At 40.6% G+C, this 15541-nt stretch overlaps 2 protein-coding genes, 1 long non-coding RNA gene and 1 pseudogene across 4 annotated transcripts in view; 2 read left to right on the top strand and 2 right to left on the bottom strand.

Moving 5' to 3' along the window:
• TRIM13 (tripartite motif containing 13) overlaps positions 1 to 4089 on the top strand; it is a 12596-nt gene extending 8507 nt beyond the window's left edge. For both annotated transcript variants that reach the window (XM_010835678.1, XM_010835677.1), the window contains one exon: positions 2499 to 4089. In XM_010835678.1, the coding sequence (XP_010833980.1) occupies positions 2507 to 3730 (1224 nt within the window). In that variant the 5' untranslated portion in view covers positions 2499 to 2506 and the 3' untranslated portion in view covers positions 3731 to 4089. The remainder of the gene's footprint in view (positions 1 to 2498) is intronic.
• Positions 1 to 15541, bottom strand: part of LOC104985487 — a 41997-nt gene that overhangs the window by 8666 nt on the left and 17790 nt on the right. The window lies entirely within an intron of this gene.
• Positions 4173 to 10849, top strand: KCNRG (potassium channel regulator). Its single transcript, XM_010835679.1, has 2 exons — positions 4173 to 5977; positions 10122 to 10849. The coding sequence occupies exons 1-2, from the start codon at positions 5400 to 5402 to the stop codon at positions 10345 to 10347; spliced, it is 804 nt and encodes a 267-aa protein (XP_010833981.1). The 5' UTR covers positions 4173 to 5399; the 3' UTR covers positions 10348 to 10849.
• On the bottom strand, positions 11565 to 12189 carry LOC104985485 (annotated as a pseudogene).

The raw sequence follows: 15541 nt of genomic DNA, 5'->3' as shown, positions 1-15541 counted from the left end.
TTATTGTGATCCACACAGTCAAAGGCTTTGGCATAGTCAATAAAGCAGAAATAAATGTTTTTCTGTAACTCTTGCTTTTTCGATGATCCAGTGGATGTTGGCAATTTGATCTCTGGTTCCTTGACATAGAAATTAGTAGACCCTATTTTATTTATTTATTATTCATAAATTTATATTACTTTGGTGGTAATGTGATAAATACTGAAGGATATATTTATCTTAGTGAACTGAATGGGGACATATTTAGTGCTATTTTTGTTTCTAAAACTTTAGGGATAAAAGTTTTAAAATATACATTTTAAAAGAATAAACTTGAAATGAGAATTAGTATTCTCTAGTTCAAAGGTCTCAAATATTTTGGTCTCAGGACCCCTTTACACTTGAAAGCTGAGGCTCCCAAGAACTTTTATTTACATGTGTATTTGAAATTAAAACTGAGAAAAAAATTTAAGGTAATTCATTTAAAATGACGATAAACCTATCACATGTTAACATAAGTAATTTGTGAAAAATAACTTTTCAGAACAGTTGTGAGAAGGGTGGCCTTGGTTTACATATTTAGAGATCTCTGTCAAGAATCGCCATTTAGTAGACAACAACAGGAATCTTTTCTGTATCTCTGCATTACATCTATTACAATCAGTTATTTTGGTTGAAATATACAAAGAAAATCCAATTTGGCTTGGGACAGATACGTAGTTGGTGAAAGGAGGAATATTTTAATGCCCTTTTCGGAAAACTATCACTCTTCTTTGATACTATACCAAAACTCAACAAGTGGTAGTTTAATAGTTGGTTGAAGTATGAAATCTGAAATCATATTTTTTTTAACATATTGGTCTTTTGATCTTTTACCCAGGCATGACCTGTAACATGCATTGGTGATTTGAACCAGTTAATTCGCTGTGTAATGTAGATCTCCAATGCACGCACGCACGCTAAGTAGCTTCAGTTGTGTCTGACTCTGTGCGACCCTATGGACAGCAGCCCACCAGGCTCCTCCATCCACAGGATTCTCTAGGCAAGAACAGTGGAGTGGGTTGCCGTTTCCTTCTCCAGTAGATCTCCAAACAGTGACATATTTCATTATACAAAGATCTCTGTCGTAAAACAATACGCATGTTAATATTACCACTTGTTTCATTGGAAAAGTCTTTAATTAATGGTAAACTGTCAAGCTCTTAAGTGGCAACTATGTTTGCCAAAATCCAGTTTTCACTTAAAAATTCAACTTTTTATCATTGGCGAGAAACTGTCATTTGTTTCCCTTGAAGTGATGGGCTCATTTTGTTTGTTTTCAGAAAAATGTCTGCCAGATAGTCTCCACACCCACAGTTTGTCATTCATTGTTTCAAGTATAAAAATGGTGTTCCCTGGAAAAAGCAGCTGATTAGCTTGTGGCTAAATTGCCTAATTGCTTTTGCTTCAGACAGTATCTGCTGGTATGCAATAGAAATACTTTGTGGTTACTTCATATTTTGTTACATGAAAGATTTACAAAGACATGTACAGAAGAATTAAGATTTAGTACAATGAATAATTTTTACCGTTTCATCAAGAACATTCTAAACTGAAACTGGCTGCCCTCACCTTTGCCCCAGCTGTGGGTGTGTGGTGGTGAAGAATACATTAGGAATCCAGTTTGGGGCTACCTGTGGTCTTGTTTGGTTCTTGCTAAGGCCACAGCTGTGTCTGCTTACCGTTGCTTTTTTAACAGCGCAGTGTCAACACTGTGCCAAAGGTAAATAGCATCTCAGTATTACTATGAAAATAGTATTGTCCTCACAGGTGCCCTGGAAGAGCCTTAGGGTCGCCCAGGTTTCTCCCCACTGCACCTTGAGAACTGATTGCTCCAGACAGTGCAGACAGCTTTGATTACTGTCCCAGTGGTTTTAAAAAATATCCATTTAGTTCTCTAGGGAAGAATGAATTGCAGCTCTCTCATTTTATGTTTTTACCCCTGATTTTAATAATTGTAATCTTGCCTTTGAAATAGGAAAATGTGCCAGTTTTTAATAAAAGTCTCTGTGAGAGAACATGCTTGGATTTATATCTCTGCTTCTTTCTTTAAATAGCATACCATTTTATAATTGTGGGCCCAGACTAAAGAGCTCATTCTGCTCAGACACTGAGTGGCTTTGTTTCTGACAGCTAGTAGTCAGCTCTGTTTTAAAACAAGCATTTGGGCCCTGCTGGCTCAACTTGCAGTTGTCCCAGTCCTCGCCCTGTCTCAGCCAATGCCTGTTGTTGGAAAGCCCACACAAAGGCCTTGTGTGCAGGGAGCCCCACTGATAAGGAGTGTGTTCTAGTCCCAGCAGATGAAATCTGCTTTGGTGTGCATTCCCGTCCCAAATTTCTCTTATTTTCTTTGCTTGACCAGTTATTTCTGTGACAAGAGCATTTTTTAATGGCTGTGAAGATAGTTTCTTCTAATTATTTCATAGTCCAAATGGAGGGGATTCCCAGCGTAAAATAAAATGTTTCTCTCTCTCTGGTAGGAGATGTGATGGAGCTGCTTGAAGAAGACCTCACGTGCCCAATCTGTTGCAGTCTGTTTGATGATCCCCGAGTTTTGCCTTGCTCACACAACTTTTGCAAAAAGTGCTTAGAAGGGATCTTAGAGGGGAATGTGCGGAATTCCCTGTGGAGATCCTCTCCATTTAAGTGCCCCACGTGCCGGAAGGAAACTTCAGCGACGGGAGTCAACAGCCTGCAGGTTAATTACTCCCTGAAGGGTATTGTGGAAAAGTATAACAAGATTAAGGTCTCTCCCAAAATGCCAGTGTGCAAAGGACACTTGGGACAGCCTCTCAACATTTTCTGCCTGACTGACATGCAGCTGATCTGTGGCATCTGTGCGACTCGGGGTGAGCACACCAAGCACGTCTTCTGTTCTATCGAAGATGCCTACGCTCAGGAAAGGGATGCCTTTGAGTCCCTCTTCCAGAGCTTTGAGACCTGGCGTCGGGGAGATGCCCTTTCTCGCTTGGATACCTTGGAAACTAGCAAAAGGAAGTCTCTACAGTTGCTGACTAAAGATTCGGATAAAGTGAAGGAGTTTTTTGAGAAGTTACAATACACGTTAGATCAGAAGAAGAATGAAATCCTGTCTGACTTTGAGACCATGAAACTTGCAGTGATGCAGGCCTATGACCCAGAGATCAACAAACTCAACACCATCTTGCAGGAACAGCGAATGGCCTTTAACATTGCTGAGGCTTTCAAAGATGTGTCAGAACCCATCATATTTCTGCAGCAGATGCAGGAGTTCAGGGAGAAAATAAAAGTCATCAAGGAAACTCCTTTGCCTCCCTCAAATTTGCCCTCAAGCCCTTTGATGAAGAACTTTGATACCAGTCAGTGGGAAGACATAAAACTAGTGGACGTGGATAAACTTTCCTTGCCTCAAGATACTGGCACGTTCATTAGCAAGATTCCCTGGAGACTTTATCCGTTATTTGTGGTGGTCATTCTGCTTGGCCTTCTCATTTTCTTCAGTCCCACCATGTTCCTAGAATGGTCTCTATTTGATGAAATCGCAACTTGGAAAGATAATCTTTCAAACTTTAGCTCCTACCTGACTAGATCAGCTGATTTTGTAGAACAATCAGTTTTTTACTGGGAACAGTTGACAGATGGGCTTTTCATTTTCAGTGAAAGATTGAAGAGTTTTACTTTGGTGGTGCTGAACAATGTGGCAGAATTTGTGTGCAAATATAAACTATTATAAAATCTGTTTCAAGTACATAGTTCTGTGTCTTTTGTTAGAAATTTGTTAGAATAGAGTGGTAGTTCAGATTTGGTTAAAATTCCAGTCAGATATCGCCCTTTAAAAATATTCCTTTCAAAAATAATGTCTTACACATGTTGAAATTAGGTAGCATAAAGATAAAAGTGAAATTTAATAGTTTAGTCTCCAGCCCTCCTTCCTTTTTAAGGTGCTTTTGAAATTAGCATCCTATCCCCAGTATCGGTTATGTTTGTGCTATGAAAGGAGGGGGTAAGAGAGTACATGATTTAATACTGTATTGATGAGGTAGTGTAATGATTGTTTTTAAGCATGTAATAAAGACTACTCTTGTAAAACAACTCTTTTTTGTTTTTTGAGAGTGAACATTCTTTAAAAAAGGAATAAGATAAGATGGATTGAATTTGCAGCTTTTTCTGCAGATGGTTGATTTCCTTTTTCAATACAATGTAAATCTCATGTAAACAAAAACTGGCATTTTCTTATGCTAAGCTGACATTTTTAGGAGGGTGGAGATTTATTTCAGTTTGCCTTTTATCTGCTTTTAGGTTTTGTAAATTTATCACCAAAGGAATTTGGTGGTAAACTACAGAAGTGTTAGTGACTGTGTAAGACAAGGCATGGGTTAAAAAGAACACATGGCAAAAGCAGGAAGTGGGAAGGCCTCCTTTTTACTGGCAACTAAGTGTTGTTCCAAAATATAATGGCAACTGTACAACCAACCAGTCCACTTGTTTAAAGAACTTCAGTGAGACTCACTTGACAGTAGATGAAGCAGTCTATCAGCTATTACAAAGTAAACCAGCTCAACACTAGTACTATCCTGGCTGCTCACATGAGGTAAAGATGCCCTATCTCCCACAGAAGAAAAATACGTAATTTTTCTCACCTTGTTTAGGCTTCAGATGAAAACAGGAAGTGACTTAGAACCTCTTTCAGTCAAACTTATTTCTGTCAAGGGGCAAGACATTCCTTGACAGCCCAGAGGGTGTTCACCCCAGTACATTAATTTGGTTAAGAGGAGGTAATACAAGCACGGATGGGCAAAAAAGGTGGCAACTAAATTTCAAGTACAGAAGAATCTTTGCAGTTATGAGAAGAGGAGTCACCTTCAGCTGCTGATTGAGGTAATGACTGCCTCATCCCCAACGGTCAATCTAGAATTTAGCCACTAAATTTCTACAGGGGTCGTAAGAAATTAAGATGTTTCTCTATAAAGTGTCTCTGCCATGAGGACTCGAGTAGATACGCGGTGTGGAGAGGCTGAATGGTTTTCTGGTTCCAGAATATATTTGAATACATATTTATAAGAGGTTTTTATGAAGGATTTTTCTTTTTAGATGGGATACTGTAACTGTCCCCTGTTCTCAGGCCAATTGGCAGTTTCCTTGAACTATCCAGTTTCTCATCTGTTGCTTTTTCACTTTGTATACTGCAGGTTCCCAAGCAACTCTCAAATTTGTAAACACGGCTATGGACACACTATTTGCTTTAACAGTAGTTACCTGGAAATTTAGGTCTCTGTTTCTGTTATTTTCCCCTCCCCTGGATTTCTTAATCATATATAACTAACATTGTGGTTAAGGTTGATTTACAGGTTCCTAAGGCTGTGTCTGATGGTTTGTGGCCTTCACTTGGAAGCAAGAGAAGAATGAGTGGTCAGGAACTGGTCACTTTGAACGTGGGAGGGAAGGTATTCACCACACGGTCTTCCACCTTACAGCAGTTTCCTGGCTCTCGGTTGATGAGAATGTTAGATGGCAGAGACAAAGAATTCAAGATGGTTGATGGCCAGATTTTTGTGGACAGAGATGGTGTTTTATTTAGTTTCATCTTAGATTTTTTGAGAACTCAGCAACTTCTACTACCCACTGACTTTTCAGACCATCTTAGACTTCAGAGAGAGGCTCTATTCTATGAACTCAATCCTCTGGTGGACCTCTTAAACCAAGAACACAAGTTACAGCCAAGACCTGCTCTTGTGGAGGTACATTTCCTAAGCCGAAATACTCAGGCTTTCTTCAGGGTGTTTGGCTCTTGCAGCAAAACAATTGAGATGCTAACTGGGAGGATTACAGTGTTTATAGAACAACCTTCCGCACCAGCCTCAAGTAGTAACTCTTTCCCTCAGATGACCTTACTTCCACTGCCTCCACAAAGACCATCTTACCATGACCTGGTTTTCCAATGCGGCTCTGACAGCACTACTGACAACCAAACAAGAATCAGGTACTTTGTACTTTGAAGCCTCTGTTCTATAGCAGTTCCTAATGTTTCTCCTCAAAACTGAAATTTTCTCATGCCTGAATTTTCTTAGAAAAAATGATGACTGAAAATAATTTTTTTTGGAGTGGGGGAGGGAATCAGTAGAGTTGGGTGGAATGACCAGATAATTATTGTCCAGATTGGGGTACTTTTCAGAGTGAAAGAAAGAATTGTTATTACATGGGACAACAGGAATAAATCAAAGTAGTTCAGGGAAAACTGGGTCTATGGTCATTCAAGTTGTAGGAGGAAATAATTTTCATAGATTATGTTCCACCCCCATGGAATGAGATGCCTTTTTCTATCCTACGGGTTTCTTTTGGTTGCTGGCGTATAGTAAAGGCTCAACAGTTTGTCTTGATTTCCTTACACTCTATGTATATTTGTTCTTTCAGCCGTTCTGATTTGGCTACTAATTTTTCTCCATTTCACTTTATTTCTTAAACACCATTAAGGCAGATATATCCCATGGCAAATCTGGTCTCCTGTTACATCGTTGGCACTCTTGCACAACTCAAAATATTGGGATAGGCTGTCAGTATATTAAGGATAGTTGCTTCTGAGTCAGTTATTCACTTTCTCCCCCTGTTATTCTTGGCTGGACCCTCAGGCTGATTTTCACTCTACTGTCACGGACACATCTTTTCCCCCTTAAAAATGTCTTAATGTGGTCCCACTATTATTTTACTAACTGTGAAAGCTGGCTTGAATTTTCAGGAGGGGGAAAAAGTCTGTATATGTTCTTTACTGATAGTATTTAAATAAAATATACTTTTTTGGGGGTAAAGGTAGATATTTTGGGATATTAACTTTTGCAGTAGACACCAGGAATGAACGTTTACCTCTCCCACAACATACCCCAGGGTCCTGCATACCAGCTTAAAAACCCTGGGCAGTATGACAGTTCTTAAGTTTTCACACTTTATAATCTATTTTTCATGAAATGACATTTTGGGGAAAGGGATCCAGTTAAATTAACATGCTGATTGTGGAGAAAACCTAAGACGCTATCTTCACCTCAAAATGTTTTAAGATAGCTCTGTGCACAATTGGTAGGACACTAAAATAAACAAAAGGGGAATTACCAGTTTTTATTTAAAAATTTGTGTGATTAAGATCTTTGGGGATCCCTTTCTAAAAAGTTAAAAACATAAGGAAAAATGGTATAATTGATTTCAAGAAGAAACATGCAAAGTAAGAAGATATCCTGGAAATACTAAATGATCTTTAAAAACTACACATTTGGAGAAAATGTAATCTTGAAATTAATCTTTTTGTAATCTTGAAAAACAAACTCAAGTTGGGATATTTGTGTGTGTACAGTGACAGTAGTTTCCCTTCTCGTTTAGTGTTTGTTTTACAAATCAGATTTTTTTCATCTTAATAAGAGAATGGCATTATACTTAAATTCCAAAATAGATAACTCTAAAACTAGAAGCAATTTTTAAAATTAGATTTTTAAATGCATCACCATATTTGGTATTCTTTTCAGTGTTTGAAGTTTAGAATTTTTTCAGCTGATAAGTAGTTTGTGATTTTTTTTTTCTGTAACTACAATTTCAAAGTAGAGGTAGATAACCCAGGATTGAAGGCAGGAGGAGAAGGGGACAACAGAGGATGAGATGGTTAAATGGCATCACTGATTCGCACATGAGTTTGAGCAAGCTCCAGCCGTTGGTGATGGACGGGGACCCCTGGCTGCAGTGCTGCAGTCCACGGGGTCGCAAAGAGTTGGACACAACTGACTGAACTGAACTGAACCGAACCGAACCGAGATAACCCAAATCTGGTGACATTATTGGGAGTTTATGTCATCGGATGAAAATTCTTGGTCTTAAGAGGCCCACCTTAGGTATATCCCACTTAGCTGGCAATCATTTTTATTTCCTGCTCACTCCTTGGTCTGAATATGTCCATTCAGACGTTCTTTTTGAAGGTGAAAAGTGGAGAAGTAAGCCTGAATGGCTCCTCAGAGCCTGATATATCATCCAGCTGTTCAGTTATGTTCTACTAATATGATTTATCACTTTGAGGTCTTGGTAACCTAGCAAGTTGCTCAGTTATTATCTCTTAAGTTCATAGTACTAAAAATATTTGGCATGCATCTTGCAGAGGGCCATTCATGATACCACATTATCAAGCTCAAGTTATGGTCACAGGACTCTAGAGTTTTGGTAGCATATTCTATCTGTCTTTTCCTTTTTAAACTAGCTCAAATGGAGACGTGTAGTTGCCTTTTAAGTTTTTAAAAGAAGTTTTGATTTTCCATTTCTCATTAGTTTCTTTTCTCTTTTTCTTGTGCCTTGAAATCTTCCATTTCTCAACTTGGCATCTTAGGGAATCTGATATTTAGGCCCAGTGATTTCTTGCAAGTACATTCCACTTGGCTCAGTGATAAACCCGCCTACCAATTCAGGGGACGTGAGTTCGATCCCTGGGTCAGGAAGATCCCCTGGAGAAGGAAATGGCAACCCACTCCAGTATTCTTGTTTGGAAAATCCCATGGACTGAGGAGCCTGGAGGGCTACAGTCCATGGGGTTGCAAAAGAGTTGGGCACAACTTAGAAACTGAACAACAATACTACTTGGATCTTAATTTTGTCAGATGTTCTGTAACATTTTTTCTTTGACAAATGTTTCTAGGCTCTACAATCAAGATCTGGGGCTTGTGGGTAGATGAAATCATTTACTAATGTTAAAAATTTGCTGTATTAAACATAAACATTTTTTGGGTATGTACTTTGTAGTTTCATAATTCTTACATTTTATTATTGAATTCTTTTCTTTGTCTAGAACGAGTTTCTAAATGTGAACTACAGTAACCAGTCTATCAATCATAATTAAAAGGAGGCTAGCGGTGTCCCCAAGGCTCTTTTTATCCCATAAAACCACAGACAGTTTAGGTGGCAGCCTGGAACTAATTTAAGTTAGCCTTTTTTTTTCCCCCCACATTTCATAAACAAATGGTGGGAGGACAGTTCAGTCGCTCAGTCGTGTCCTACTCTTTGTGAACCCATGGACTGCAGCATGCCAGGCTTCCCTGTCCATCACCAACTCCTGGAGCTTGTTCAGACTCATGTCATGTGGGAGGACACAAAGACATAAAAAACATCCTGGACGGTAGATAAGGGGCAATATAGCTGTATCTCTGTGGATATGTTATGTTGACATTATTAAAGCAACGTATTATTATGTTGACATTATTAAAGAAATCTTCCCTGGTGGCTTAGATGCTAAAGAATCTGCCTGCAGTGCACGAGACCCAGTTTGATTCCTGGGTTGGGACGATCCCCTGGAGGAGGTCATGGCAACCCACTCCAGAATTCTTGCCTGGAGAATCCCCATGGACAGAGGAGCCTGGCAGGCTATAGTCCATGGGGTCACAATGAGTCAGACATGACTGAGCAACTAAGCACAGCACAATCTGAAAGTTAAGGTATATATTTTTTCTTGATTTATGTGTATTGATTTTATTGAATTTTCTAGGAAATAGGAAGTTTTGTCACTTTGACTTTAGAGTCCTTTTAGATCCTTTGTTTTGCTCTTCAACTATGGATAGTTACTGAGAAAAATTGACAATAAAATCTTGACATTTAATATCTGCAAAACCTCACCTGAAAAAATGCTTTCGATAACAGAAAGTCACAGGAGAAAATTTGTAATGTCAGTGCTGATAATGAGTAAAATTAAATCTAGGGGGAAACTGTAAAAGGATCAAGTATTCATCAAAATGATTGAATCAATTAATTAAATTAAACAGTATTTAGCAAGTCAAAAAGAAAAACTGGAAATAGTTAAATTATATAACAATCAAAAGCTAATTTAATTGTTTGATGAAATTGTTTGCTCCAGGAAATAATTGCGTAGTGAGACTTCATCAGTGTTAGCTATATTCCTAAATGTGGAATTAAAATGACTTTGGAGATTACAGTAGGGTCTCTGTTTTCAGTAGCCTGAAATTACTGGCTTAGATTTATAAATGAAGTCTTTAAAAAAACCTGATAAAAGTGGTATTATGCCTTTATTTGAAGTTATAAATCAAACATATATTTAGTTTTGCTAGTTATTAAAGGGATATTTCGTAACTGAACATTTTTGTGTGTCCTAGGTATATCTCCATAAAACCTGATAACCGAAAACTGGCCAACGGAACTAATGTTCTTGGCTTACTGATTGACACTTTACTGATGGAAGGCTTCCATCTGGTCGGCACCAGAACAGTATCCTCTGAAGACAGAACTGAATGCTATAGTTTCGAAAGGATAAAAAAGCCTGACGCTCTTGCCATGAACAAAACACTGAAATCAGAGACTACCCTCATGCCAGAGCAATAGCCATCTTCCTGTTTGGAAATTCCATATATAGGGAACATATGTTAGTCAAATATGTGCTCAGTCTATCTTTCTGGCCTTCCACCAAGCCATCTTTGGGCAAGCGTACCTTAATGCTCAAGCCACACTGACTACCTGCTGCTCTCTAAACAACATGGTGCAGTTGGTGCTTTGGTGAATGTTCTTTCTACCGTCAGTGCCTCTTTTCCCTTTCTCTTCTTCATGAACACATAAAGCATTCAAGAAGGGGCTATTGAGGGACTTCCCTGGTGGTCCAGTGGTTAAGAATTCGCCTGCCAATGCAGGGGACATGGGTTTGACCCCTGGTTCCGGAAGATCCCATATGTCATAGAGCAACTAAGCCCACGCAGCACAACTACAGAGCCTACGTTCCATAATGGGAAGCCTGTACACCACAAGTAGAGAGTAGCCCACACTCACTGCAACTAGAGAAAGCCCATGTGCACCAATGAAGACCCAATGTAGCAAAAAAAAAAAAAAAAAAATGGGGCTTCCAAGGTGGCTCAGTGGTAAAGAATCTGCCTGCCAAAGCAGGGGACACGGGTTTGATCCCTGGTTCCGGAAGATCCCATATGTCATAGAGCAACTAAGCCCACGCAGCACAACTACAGAGCCTACGTTCCATAATGGGAAGCCTGTACACCACAAGTAGAGAGTAGCCCACACTCACTGCAACTAGAGAAAGCCCATGTGCACCAATGAAGACCCAATGTAGCAAAAAAAAAAAAAAAAAAATGGGGCTTCCAAGGTGGCTCAGTGGTAAAGAATCTGCCTGCCAAAGCAGGGGACACGGGTTTGATCCCTGGTTCCGGAAGATCCCATATGTCATAGAGCAACTAAGCCCACGCAGCACAACTACAGAGCCTACGTTCCATAATGGGAAGCCTGTACACCACAAGTAGAGAGTAGCCCACACTCACTGCAACTAGAGAAAGCCCATGTGCACCAATGAAGACCCAATGTAGCAAAAAAAAAAAAAAAAAAATGGGGCTTCCAAGGTGGCTCAGTGGTAAAGAATCTGCCTGCCAAAGCAGGGGACACGGGTTTGATCCCTGGTTCCGGAAGATCCCATATGTCATAGAGCAACTAAGCCCACGCAGCACAACTACAGAGCCTACGTTCCATAATGGGAAGCCTGTACACCACAAGTAGAGAGTAGCCCACACTCACTGCAACTAGAGAAAGCCCATGTGCACCAATGAAGACCCAATGTAGCAAAAAAAAAAAAAAAAAAATGGGGCTTTGGAATCAGACTGCTTGATGTCTTCCCCCCCTCCCAAATATCTGGGTTTACTGAGGGGATGAGGGTCTGCAGGGGAGCCCCAGGTGCCTGTGGGGAAGGCCTGCTATCAGCCTGGAGGGCACCAGCCCAGCAGGCAGTTGAAGATACGATCTTCAAAACCTGGGTCTACTTGAAAGAGTGGCTCTTAGCTCCACTGTGCCTAAAGCCTTTGGGTCCAAACATGGCTGTGTAGCAGGGGTGGTTGCCAAAGGGCTTGCCTTCATGTTCTGCATGACTCCCCCAAGGTCAGTGTCTTTCTACATTCTCACACTTCAGGCAAGGCTCATGCCAGTCCTTCCCCAGGGAGGTCACCCACTCACCAAAGTATACCTCCATGTCACACTTGGGGCACATGGGCATGGAGGCGCTGAGTCTGGGACAGATGGCTGGGTGGGAACAGACCAGAACGCTGGACTAGACTGCTTGATGTCTAATCCCAACTAAGTCATTTACTAGCTACATGGCTTGGGCAAGTCACTCTCTGTGCCTCAGCTTTTTTTTATCTATCAAATGAGGATAATAAATAAATATCCTTGGTTTTAGAGAAGGGAGAGGAACCAGAGATCAAATTGCCAACATCCGTTAGATCATAGAAAAAGCAAGAGAATTCCAGAAAAACATTGATTTCTGTTATGCCAAAGCCTTTGACTGTGTGGATCACAATAAACTGGAAAATTCTGAAAGAGATGGGAATACCAGACCACCTGACCTGCCTCTTGAGAAAACCTGTATGCAGGTCAGGAAGCAACAGTTAGAACTGGACATGGAACAACAGACTGGTTCCAAAGGGGAAAAGGAGTACGTCAAGGCTGTATACTGTCACCCTGCTTATTTAACTTATATGCAGAGTACATCATGAGAAACGCTGGGCTGGAAGAAGCACAAGCTGGAATCAAGATTGTTGGGAGAAATATCAATAGCCTCAGATATGCAGATGATACCACCTTTATGGCAGAAAGTGAAGAGGAACTAAAAAGCCTCTTGATGAAAGTTAAAGAGAAGAGTGAAAAGGTTGGCTTAAAGCTCAACATTCAGAAAACGAAGATCATGGCATCCGGTCCCACCACTTCATGGGAAATAGATGGGGAAACAGTGCAAACAGTGTCAGACTTTATTTTTTTGGGCTGCAAAATCACTGCAGATGGTGACTGCAGCCATGAAATTAAAAGATGCTTACTCCTTGGAAGGAAAATTATGACCAACTTAGACAGCATATTCAAAAGCAGAGACATTACTTTGCCAACAAAGGTTTGTCTAGTCAAGGCTATGGTTTTTCCAGTGATCATGTATGGATGTGAGAGTTCGACTGTGAAGAAAGCTGAGCGCCGAAGAATTGATGCTTTTGAACTGTGGTGTCGGAGAAGACTCTTGAGAGTCCCTTGGACTGCAAGGAGATCCAACCAGTCCATTCTGAAGGAGATCAGCCCTGGGATTTCTTTGGAAGGAATGATGCTAAAGCTGAAACTCCAGTACTTTGGCCACCTCATGTGAAGAGTTGACTCATTGGAAAAGACTCTGATACTGGGAGGGATTAAGGGCAGGAGGAGAAGGGGACGACAGAGGATGAGATGGCTGGATGGCATCACCGACTCGATTGACGTGAGTCTGGGTGAACTTCGGGAGTTGGTGATGGACAGGGAAGCCTGGCATGCTACGATTCATGGGGTCGCAAAGAGTTGGACATGACTGAGCGACTGAACTGAACTGAACTGAACTGATAGGATAATATAGCTCCCTTACAGGATATGTGAAAATTAAAGGAGATAATGTAAAATACTCAGCACATTACCTGGCACATGGAAGTCACTCTATAACTATCAGTGATGATAATGATGGAAGATGGGTGACCCACTTTCAATTGCACCTCTTCTTGGAGGCCTGTTTTCCTCTTTTCCTAGGTGTAGAAAGCAGCCCTTTTCTCTGTATAGACTTACATGCCATCATAAAAACAAATTTTTCTCACTTGAATGTGAGCTTGATCCACTCAGTTTTAATTCTACTATGTGTAAAAGCATTGTGCTAAACACTTGGTGCTAAACAAAGAAATACCTTTGTTAACAATTATCACCTACTCTGGTGGAAAGCTTTTGAATATAACTTCTATTAACACTAACATTCAATGTTCATATATTACTTTGATTTAATGAGTCCTTTTGTAGGAATCCTCATATATATATGTCATTTAAAATATTAGGATAAACATCTAGAAAGGAAATCATTAAATGAAAGAGAATAAAGAGAGGGGATTGATTCAAGATGGCAGAATAGAAGAATGTGCACTTATCTCCTCCTATGAGAGCACTAAAATTGTAACTAGCTGTTGAACAGCCATCAACAGGAGGACACTGGAACCCACCAAAACACATAGCCCCCATCCAAAGACAAAGGAGAAGCCACAATGAGACAGGAGGGATGCAATCAAAATCAAATCAAATCCCATAGTCCTCTGAGTGGGCAACTCACAAAGTGGGTAACAATAATACCAAATAAGCTCTCCCACTGTTGTGAAGGTTCTGAACCCTACATCAAGCTTCCCAGCCTGGGGATCCAGCGAAATGCCTAGGAATCCCCACGGAATCTGACTTTGCAGGCCAGTGGGATTTGGTCACAAGATTTCCACAGGACTGCGGAAACAGAGACTCCACTCTTGGAGGACATGCACAAAATCTTGCATGCACCGGGGCCCACGGAGAAAGGAGCAGTGACCCCAAAGGAGACCGAGCAGACCTACCTGCTAGTGTTGGAGGGTCTCCTGTGGAGGTGTGGGTTGGCAGTAGCTCACCACAGGCACTGGGGCACTGGCAGCAGCAGTCCTTGGAAGTGCTGCCCCTGGCCTGAGCCCTCTTGGAGGTCACCATTAACTCTACAATAGAGCCTGTAGACTCCAGGGCTGGGTCTCCTCAGACTAAACAACTAATAGGGAGGGAGCACAGACCCAGCAGACAATCAGATTACAGTTTTACTGAGCACACCCTGCCCACCAGAGCAAGACCTAGTTTTTCCCACTGCTAGTCCCTCCCATCAGGAAGCTTACACAAGCCTGTTAGCCTAATCCTCTGGAGGTCAGACAAAAGAAGTAGGAAGAACTATAATCCTGCAGCCAGCCAGAACAAAAATCATATCACAGAGGGTTAATCAAAATGAAAAGGCAGAGGGTTATGTCCCAGATGAAGACACAAGATAAAACCCCAGAAAAACAACTAAATGAAGTAGAGATAGACAGAAAAAGAATTCAGAATGATGATGGTGAAGATGATCCAGGATCTCAAAAACAGAATGGAGAAGATGCAAGAATGTTTACCAAAGACCTCCTGCTGCTAAGTCGCTTCAGTTGTGTCCGACTCTGTGTGACCCCACCAGGCTCCCCCGTCCATGGGATTCTCCAGGCAAGAACACTGGAGTGGGTTGCCATTTCCTTCTCCATTACCAAAGACCTAGAGGAACTTTTTTAGTTCGTAGAGGAACTAAAAAACAAACAGAGATGAACAATATACTAGAAGGAATCAAGAGCAGAATAACTGAGGCAGCACAACAGACAAGTGACCTGGAAGACATAATGGTGGAAATCACTGCCGCAAAACAGAATATAGAAAACAGAATGAAAAAAAACTGAAGACAGTCTAACAGTCCTCTGGGACCACATAAAATGTACCAACATTCACACTGTAGGAGTCCCAGAAATAGAAGAGAGAGAGAAAGGACTTGATAAAATATTTGAAGAAATAATAGCTGAAAATGTCCCTAACATGGGAAAGGAAATAGTCAACCAAGTCCAGGAAGCACAAAGAGTCCTAGGCAGGATAAACCCAAAGAGAAACACAATGAGACACATAATAATCAAACTGAAAACAATTAAAGGCAAAGATAAAATATTAAAAGCAACAAAGGAAAAAT

Source organism: Bison bison, unplaced genomic scaffold (assembly GCF_000754665.1).
Source record: "Bison bison bison isolate TAMUID 2011002044 unplaced genomic scaffold, Bison_UMD1.0 scf7180017864048, whole genome shotgun sequence".
NCBI classification, from domain to species: Eukaryota; Metazoa; Chordata; class Mammalia; order Artiodactyla; family Bovidae; genus Bison; species Bison bison.
The sequence above is the reverse complement of the archived record's forward strand: the minus strand, read 5'-3'. Positions and strand labels throughout refer to the sequence as shown.

Excerpts from the sequence above, each read along its gene's own strand:
- KCNRG (XM_010835679.1), top strand. The coding sequence starts at position 5,400 with ATGAGTGGTCAGGAACTGGTCACTTTGAACGTGGGAGGGAAGGTATTC. Across the intron at positions 5,978-10,121 it reads GACAACCAAACAAGAATCAG|GTATATCTCCATAAAACCTG; the intron begins GTACTTTGTACT and ends TGTGTGTCCTAG.